The sequence below is a fragment of the Medicago sativa genome, chromosome 4, assembly GCF_051527215.1.
Source record: "Medicago sativa cultivar Bolivia chromosome 4, Bolivia_mono, whole genome shotgun sequence".
NCBI classification, from domain to species: domain Eukaryota; kingdom Viridiplantae; phylum Streptophyta; class Magnoliopsida; order Fabales; family Fabaceae; genus Medicago; species Medicago sativa.
In genome coordinates, this window is record NC_140752.1 from 83,892,259 (window position 1) to 83,901,559 (window position 9,301).

At 32.8% G+C, this 9,301-nt stretch overlaps 2 protein-coding genes across 3 annotated transcripts; both read right to left on the reverse strand.

Moving 5' to 3' along the window:
- Positions 1–2,305: 2,305 nt before the first annotated feature.
- Positions 2,306–6,157, reverse strand: SAL1 (SAL1 phosphatase-like protein). 2 transcript variants are annotated; one of them, XM_085704576.1, is made up of 8 exons: positions 5,871–6,157; positions 5,701–5,776; positions 5,440–5,513; positions 5,150–5,355; positions 4,845–5,055; positions 4,666–4,764; positions 4,396–4,549; positions 2,306–2,761 (listed from the first exon to the last, which is right to left on the reverse strand). In XM_085704576.1, exons 1-8 carry the CDS (start codon positions 6,150–6,152, stop codon positions 2,598–2,600), a joined length of 1,266 nt encoding a protein of 421 aa, XP_085560702.1. In that variant the 5' UTR covers positions 6,153–6,157; the 3' UTR covers positions 2,306–2,597. The 2 variants fall into 2 exon arrangements, with proteins under 2 accessions (XP_085560702.1, XP_085560703.1); XM_085704577.1 differs by having other exon boundaries at positions 5,701–5,772; positions 5,867–6,157.
- A 1,018-nt stretch (positions 6,158–7,175) lies between these two features.
- Positions 7,176–9,038, reverse strand: LOC146932890 (uncharacterized). The gene is made up of 2 exons (XM_085704578.1): positions 8,914–9,038; positions 7,176–7,614 (listed from the first exon to the last, which is right to left on the reverse strand). Exons 1-2 carry the CDS (start codon positions 8,987–8,989, stop codon positions 7,292–7,294), a joined length of 399 nt encoding a protein of 132 aa, XP_085560704.1. The 5' UTR covers positions 8,990–9,038; the 3' UTR covers positions 7,176–7,291.
- Positions 9,039–9,301: the final 263 nt, after the last annotated feature.

The window sequence follows — 9,301 nt, forward strand, 5'->3', positions numbered from 1 at the left end:
GATTAATGGTTAAGATTTGGTGTCAAATTTAACATGACACCTTAGTGTCATTTGATCATATCCCATATTATAAACTAGTATTAATATATGTTTTCTTCTACAGTGGATAAAATTATTATTTGATTTTGAATGTTCTTACACCCTTTGAAAATTCTTATATTCTATTAAAAAAAAAACTTAATTGATAAAATAAAATATTTAAAAAAACTCTTATAAATTAATATTATTTTAAAATGATTTTGTGAACCAATAAATATCCATTTATGATTTTAGATAAGTTGAAATAATTATCCAAAATGAGAATGAGATATTTAGTTTTATATACAATTAAAATGATATTATACATTCAAAATCAATTTTGATTAACCAAACTATCCAAACAATATCAACTCATAAGAATCACTTTTGAGCGGGTATATTTAAACATAAATCAATTCACATTCAACCCACTTTTAGTCAAAATCAATTATTTAAAAGTCAATTATATCAAAATCAATTATGGAAAGCGCCAAACCAAACACATATTTAGTAGCAGTAAAAAATAGTAGTAGTAAAAAAGTTCACTGATTCATTTTGGATAGTATGTTATAGGTGTTGCAATTTTACAATATATACGATAGTATGTTATAGGTTCAGATTTGTTGCAATTTTACAATACCACAATACCATATCATTGTTATACTTCTTCTAGGCTGGCTTTTCAACATTTTAATACTGTTTCACACTTGTTCCCCCATCTCTTATTTTATGTAATGTACCCGATGCTACTAAAAAACAGTAGCTTTATTTCAAGTACACCCACCGATGGAACATTTTGTTTGTCAACGCAAGATTGTTTCGTAAGTAAAATACTAAAGTGGAAATTTTTATCCTCAAGCAATCTCATAATACTGTAATAATTAAATTTTGACAGTTTACCTTAACACACCCAACCGAACGACCCTGGCATATTACAGTACTTAGAGGTTCCCCCATCTCTTATTTTATGTAATGTACCCGATGCTACTAAAAAATAGTAGCTTTATTTCAAGTACACCCACCGATGGAACATTTTGTTTGTCAACGCAAGATTGTTTCGTAAGTAAAATACTAAAGTGGAAATTTTTATCCTCAAGCAATCTCATAATACTGTAATAATTAAATTTTGACAGTTTACCTTAACACACCCAACCGAACGACCCTGGCATATTACAGTACTTAGAGTAACGAAAATCAATGTCACGGAGTTAGGCTCCTTCAAAAAAAAAAATGTCGCGGAGTTAGGCCTAACCATATTTCAAGTAGATATATTCCCAAAAAAAAAAATCAAATAGATATATGGATATGCTCTTTGATTTTATCAAATATTTAGCATATTCCAAACTCCATACCTTGTCCCATATCATGGCCCACTGACCTAAATTTCCATCACCCATTTCGTTCTCATGCTCTCCTATATCAATGAACATTTTTTATTTGTTTTACACACGGGTAAGATACTCTCGTTTGACACTGTAAAAGCATAATTCAATTTTATATTCTACAAGAAAAGAAAAGAAACAATTGCAGATATATAGTAATCTTGTACGCATATACACATCACACATCACAAATGTTCATATATAAAAGGAAAAGTGGAACATTGTATATTTGATATGTCTCATTCGCAAGAATTTATAGTCGCTTGCATAAATGGATCAACACTTTAACCACTTGCATCAACACTTCAAGCCAAGCACAACACTCGCATGTATTAATTTTTGGATTAAATATATTTCTAGTCATTACATATTAAAATATTTGTTTAATTCTTACATAAATTTTATATTTAATCCATGTTTTACTTTTTATATGGACAACTTGTTTAGTCCTCTAAAAAAACAGTTGTTTAACCTCATGAGAGACGAAAATCATCCATTTTAAGTAAATTTTTTAATTTACAAATACAAATTTTTTACAAGAACTTTATATTGATCTATTATTTATTTTTTACAAGAAATATCCACGGCATAATAAATAATCACTATATTTCAAGTCATATTCAAGAGTTGATAATTGCAAGCTTCAAAGTTACTAGCTACGAAACAAACTTTAGATACATACACCCTCCGGTCACTAATATAAGCAAAAATCCATTTTTTAAATACATTCAATTAATGATGTATGTGACATATAATAAAGACCACATACATCATTAATTGAATGTATCTAAAAAGTGAATTTTTGCTTATATTAGTGACCGGAGGGTGTATGTTGTCACTGCCAACCTTTCTTTGCTATCCTAATAACATTCAAAAAATTTAAGGTTATTAAATATCAAACCAAGTTTCATATAAAAATATCTATTAATAGAAAAGAAAGTTAGGAGGAAAAAAGTACTTGCAAGAAGAAAAAGAACCTCCAACTCAAGCTTAAATTACAAGAATCTTCAAGACAGTACACGCGAAAAGCAGAACAGATATATGATTTAAATAAAGTGTTGGAGGAAGTCCAGTCATATGCTTAACTTCATCAGATCGCGTATGAAATGTAGCACAATCGAGGGGAAGGTTCATATAACTAACTGGCTGACAACAAAATGAGGAAACTCAGTAGTAGAATCATGCGCTTGACGGATATCACAAGGATGATGCTTTCTCATTGAGTGATTCTTTAACTGCTCTCAAAAGTGAAGGCATCAAGTTCTGGTTTGTAACAATAATACCAGTATCAACATCAAGAAACTTTCCTTTTGAGAAGTCCAAAGGGTTTCCGGCAGCATCTGAGACAATACCTCCAGCTTCTGTAGAAGTACAATTGTCAAAGTTAAACAATCATGTATACAAGATTAGAAGTAGAAGACACGGACTTGTTTTTACTGTACAGGAACTAAATATAGCAACATGTTAACGGAAGACGCAATTTTCTGCTCCAATCTCAAGCATAGAAACATTAATCCTAGCCACATAAATTTCTGCACTATCAGTTTCAACTTATAGCCTGACACTTGTTTTCTTGAAAGCATTTTCTACTTCCCTTCAAGGTGTTAAAAATCATTACTACAAATAAATTCCAAGACACTAAACTAGCTCCAGAGTCTAGAAAAATAATCACCACAAAGCCACAACAGTTTGGTGCTCCAAATCAACTTCACAGCAGATCCTTACTTAAATCATAGAATACCCATCTACCTTTTGTTTCTAATGATTTAGCATGAATGACATTGTGATCATATATAAAGAAAATATGCCAAATGGTGTATAGTAACTAGTAAAGAAGACATACTGAAGGCTTATTGAAAGTTAAACGGAGAGTGGCTCGATTCTGTAAGCAATATTATGATGTTTAAGATAACAAAATTCAGGCTTCTAACATAAATTAAAGAAGAACCAATAAGGATTTGGTAATCAACATTTGTGTAAGAGAACAAATGGAAATGGCTTATAACTTATCAACAAAGAAGGACAAAAATTAGTGTTAACTTCACATGTAGAGTTCCTTGGCATCATACTCTAGATTCTTATAGTGCAATACTACTAAAATCCAGAAAAATAATTTGAAAAAGTTGCAGAATGCCTTAAATTATGTAAAGTATAATCTCATAACTACTAGAAAGAAAAAATTAATTGATCAAAACATTTTTGGTAAAATAATTCGTAAAATATATTCCAAATAACTTAACCTATAAGGATTTGAAAAGAGACTAGATCTTTACATACTGAATCCAGCCCATACATAAATCTATACTTTGATGGTCTTGAATCTTGATAAATACCAAACCCATTTAACTGTTTTTTTTTAACGTGTTTGAGTGGCTGTGTTATCGCGGTAACCCAACACCTTCTACTGTCACTGCCAGTACCCGACACTATCCACTGTTTCTTTCGTTGCCTGACACCCTCCATCACTAGTCACTACCATCACTTCCCAACACTCTCCACCACTTCCCTCATTACGATCTGTCACCCTCCACCATCTGTTTCAAATTTCAATGTCCTATAACATCCACCATTTCCGCCACCCGACAACCTATGCTGCCCAACAGCCTCCATTGCTGTCTCGACTTCCGCCAGGCACCACTCACCATTGCTGCTGTCACCATCCATTTTCAACCGTGTTCTCACTTCTCAAAACAAATTCATCACGCAATTTTTTTATGTTCTCACTTCTAAACAGTAAAACTGTTTTCAAATTACTTTTACCAAACATGATTCTTTTGGGTTTTTTCAAAACTAAATTTTAAAATTGTTTATAGAACAATTTTCATAACAAGGAGCAAAACCAGACAAGTCCTAAATCTGGTTCGTTATCGTCACTTACTTTAAGTGTAGCATGCTTATTGAGAAAAGATGGGCCAATTTCTTGAACACACTAGCTGAAAGATGGGGTGAAAGGAAACAATTTTTAATCAAAAAGACATGAAAGGAAGAAACGCACCGCTCACAACAATACAGCCAGCAGCATGATCCCATATTTTTTCACGGTATCCTTTGTTGGGGAAACGCAAATATATAGCCCCGTCTCCTCTGGACAGAGCTCCGTATTTAGCCTGGCTGTCAATTCTGACTGGTGGTGCTTTGACCCCGAGTTTCTGTTCATGAAGTGATAATGTTAAAGGAATGTGTGCAGATTAAAACTAAAAATGCAAGAAGTAAGACAAAAATAATGATAAAGGGGGAAAATGGTTGACAATAGAGATAGCATTACTTCTGCAATAGTGCTAGACAAGTCATGAGAAGAGTGTGCAGCTTCATAAGATTCAAAAAATGACGCTTCTTCTGGATTATCAACGGTACTAACATTCACCTGGATGGCAATTGGTCATAATGCAACTGTCGAGGATATAAGCAAAAGTTTCAAGTAAGACAGCATTCTATAAGCACAACCTTAGTTTGTGTAGAACCATCCAATGCTTGCATATATGTTCCATTGCCAACTTTGGCAAAGAAAAGACAACCAACTTCATTAGAAGAAGAATGCTGCTGATTATGGCTAATGGTTGCCAGTGGAAGATTTGGACAAGCCAATACACCCAATACAACTTTCCCTTGATCTAGCAGAGCTAATGCTATGGCATATTGGTCTCCTCTTACAAACCTATAACGGCATCAGACAAGCAAGAGCTACTTAGCAACTAAGAATACGATTTTCAGTCTGCGCAACGATTTTTTGTTTAAAGAAAAAAACATACCCTTTAGTACCATCTATTGGATCCAAAACCCAGTGTCGACCAACGGAACCACCTTCAGACTTACCATTATCAATAGCCTTAAGCACATCATCTGTTGTTAAAGTAGAAAAGTTATCTGATCCTTCATTAGCGAGAGTATCATTGACAAGATCTGTAATGCGCTTCAATGTATCCTGACCACTTTCCTTACGAAGATCCCCTGAATCCTAATAGAGTTTAAACACTGAATTTTAAGAAAAGAAATAAGATTCTGCATGTCCAAGAAATTTGTAAAAAAGTTAAAATTTCACCTCCTCGGCTACTAATGAAAATGGTTGAGAAGGAAGCTCTCTCTGAAGCATCAAGCTGACCAAGACCTGTGAACCTGTCAACCAAATGTACACAAATCACACAAGTTATATTTCAGACAAACTTGAATTGAGTTATTTGAGCATATCTACTAGCATAAACAGTTGTAAGATTGTTTGGAAGAGTGTATGAAACAACTTATGACATGTAAGTTGTTTTCAGCTTATTCCCATAATCTCTTAAAAACAATTTATAGTACTAACCATAATCAGCAACAGTGACAGGACTTTTGTCTGATTTAGAGTGAACATCAGATTGAAGAAGAGCCTTTTGTACTTTCTGAAGAAAACAAGAAAGAAAATCAAAATCCAAAAGGATTAATAATAAAATACTATAAGCATTTGATGTTGTTGATTTAGGGTTATTGACATGCCTGGCAAAGACGAGCAGCGAGAGTGGCAGCTTTCTTAGCAGCAGCGAGTTCCTTGTCGTAAGACGACATTGAAGAAGAAGAAGAAGAGAGTATTGTCGTTAATGGAGACCAACGACAGTACAATGAAGAGGATCTTCTTGTCGTTGATGATAATGAGAAACCAGAGACGGTGGTGGATTTTTTCCTGATTGTTATTGTATTTATGGATTCGCAACAACAACAACTCCAATCCCTTATTGCCACTACCGTTCTTGTTGCTCCCAACAAACTCTGCGTCCCCATTTTCCCTTCTTTTTTCTTAAAAAATTAAATAATTATTTATAATATTTTGTGCAGAGTTTTCATAAAAATATATTGTATGCTCAATTACATATTTTGTTTAAATTCAATTTATGCTTTTTAATATCCAATTAATTGATTGAAAAAAATCCATTAATCAATTTATTTTATTTTTTTGACATACCATTAATCAATTTATAATCAACTAGATTTATTTAAAAATATCAAATATTATCCGGCCACGATACATGAAAATTATTCATTATCATCTTCTCAATGGATGGATTCCGTCTATAAATTCAAATTATAATAAAAATAATTTCTTTTATCAATATTTTTTAATTTTTAAAAATATTTAAATAATATAATTTATTAATAACTTCAATAACTATTTTTAAAGTGGTGATGGAAGGTGGCACACGGTGGTTGAAGATGGTGTTCCGCGGAGACAAATACTAACGGTGATGGTGGTATGCGGAGACAAATACTAGAGGTGATGGTGGTGGTAATAAGTGACATTTTTCATTAAATAAAAATATTTATTTTTATAATATATTTGTCTTTGGTGAATTTTTTATCCAAACAAAATTATTGTTATTGTCAATTTTTTTGGAAAAAAAAAACTAAAAAATATTGTATTCTATTGTTGTTTTTTTTTGGAGTATTTCATTGTTGTTATTTTGATAGATTTAATTGCTATCATATTTATATAGTGATGTCTTTTGTATTAGTTGATATTTAACCACAATTATTGTAGCGACGATACTCTATTTATCATTATACTTGGTAAAATTTGACACACCTGTCGAAATTATCCATCATGAACTAATTGCATTATTTGCAGCTATAAGAGATCAAAATAGTAGATATCATAGTTGTATCTAACTATGTAATTCAACATCAATAATATAATCCTTCAAATAAAAAAATCAATAATATAAATTCAAAAGTACAAGTAAAAGTAATAGTCCCTTCAAAAAATAAAGTACAAGCAATAACCCAAACTGATAAGTAGGAAAAAAAAATTCAAAGACTTTTCACACACCATACAACTATCATCATAACCTCTTATAATTTCATCACACACAATAAAGACATGATGCAATGCTTATTGAATGCAAAGATAACAATTGTAGAAGTGTTTAAGGGCTAGAGGTTGAAGGTGGTGGGGAGAGAAATGGGATGGATGGGAAAGTGGTAGGGATTGAAGGAATGTTGGGAAGTGAAGCAGCTGCTGGCAATGGTAGAATGTTGAGAGATGGAAGTGTTGGAAGATTGGCAGGCAAGCTAGGAAGTGGTGGCATAGTGAACTTAGAAAGAGATGATGGAATGGTAGGCAATGGAGGAAGATTTCCTTGAGGCAAAGTTGGAATTGAAGGCAATGGTGGCAATGTTGTTGGTTTTGGCAAAGTGGGAATGCTAGGCAAATTCGGTTGTGTTGTTGTTTGCAAAAGATGACGAGCTTCTAGCATGGGCGTCTGTAGAGTGAAACATGGTGTGGCAGCTGCCACACCAGATTCTAGCCTATTTTTTTTTTTTTTTATATGCATAAACATAAGGCACGGGAAGGAGAGTGAAAATTGGAAAACAAGACAAACAAAACAAAACGCGTTGTTTCTTCTCCTCTTCTCTACTCTCACAAACAATCGGTTTCTTCTTCTCTTCTCACAAATCACAATTCACAATCGCCTTTGTTCTCACAACAAACAAACAAACCTCTCCTTCTTCCCCTCTCATCAGTTAGCAGCATCATTTTCTCTCTTCACTCCTTCTTCAAATCTAGTGTATCTCTCAGTTCTCACTCTAAGTCTAAGCCAAGGTAAGTGAAATAGTCAATTGATTAATTCTCTACTTTCTCATTCATTCTACAATTGCTTTTTTAGGGTTTTAGAATTGTGAATTAAGAATTGGGGTTTTTTTAGGGTTTGAATTGGAGATTTTATGTTGTTTTGCAATCAATGAAATTATTGACATGGTACTGCAATGAAAAGAAACATTACTTACTGCCACATTCTAATTCTCACGTTATTTGTTCCTTTGATAGGCCCAATCTTAAAATTCAATTTAGGCCTTTGATGTGTGTGGCCTACTCTGCCATTTGCCGTTTGAATTTAAGCAACTTTAGGGTGATGTGAACTGTGATTTCAACCTGTATGTGCAAGTTTAACAATTCATCATTTTCTTTGTTTATTTTGCTACTGTCGGTGCCGAGTTTTATGACTTTGTTTGTTTTGTTTTATTAATAATACAAGTTAAAAATTGTTTGTTTATGATAATTGATTATTGTACAATGGTGTTTATAGGATGAAGAAATTCTTCCATGTGTTGTCTAGAGACAAAGCTAGTTCTTCGACTACGGATATTGCTCCCAACTCGACCAATGAGGGTGTTAAAGTTGTTGATTATAAATTGTTGGAAACGGATCGAGGAATTAGGCCTCCAATTTCAAGCTATCATCCTGACATCCAAGATGAGGTACGTAAAGCTTACTTGAAAATTCGTCGTCGTCAACCTCCTAGCAACTTTGTTTATCCTTGGTCTGATTTTCGTGGAACAAGACGTCGATTTAACAAGAATTGGTTTAATTTGTATGATTGGCTTGAATATAGTGAATCTAAAAACCTAGCATTTTGTTTGCCATGTTTTTTGTTTAAAAATATGTCTAATTATGGTGGGGATCACTTTGTGGGAGATGGTTTTAGTATAATTGTATTGTAGTTTCTTTAAAAAATTTGCCACACTAATATGAAATGTCTAGATCCGCCCCTGGCTTCTAGGTTCATGCTTGACATTGTCACAACAAGAAGTAAAGCTATGATCAAGGATTTGCTTGATGCCATTTTGATGAATTGTAGGAGTCAAGGAATAGATTTATATATTGCTTTTGGATTTTATAAAAAGCAAAGGGATAGTGGAGGGTCTTATATAGTGTATAAGAGATTTGAAGCAGGGTAGTTTGGAGAATAATAAAAGCATTTGCAGTCTTAAGTTAGTTCAACTTCCTGTGTTTTACTTTGACAAAACCATTTTATGTGGTTAGACTGGTTGGCTACTATTAGTACGATGTCCAACTCTTTCTGTTTTATATGTTTTAAAGAGCTAAATAGGATAAAATGACAAGTGTTTATAAATAACTTTTTATTTTATTTTTT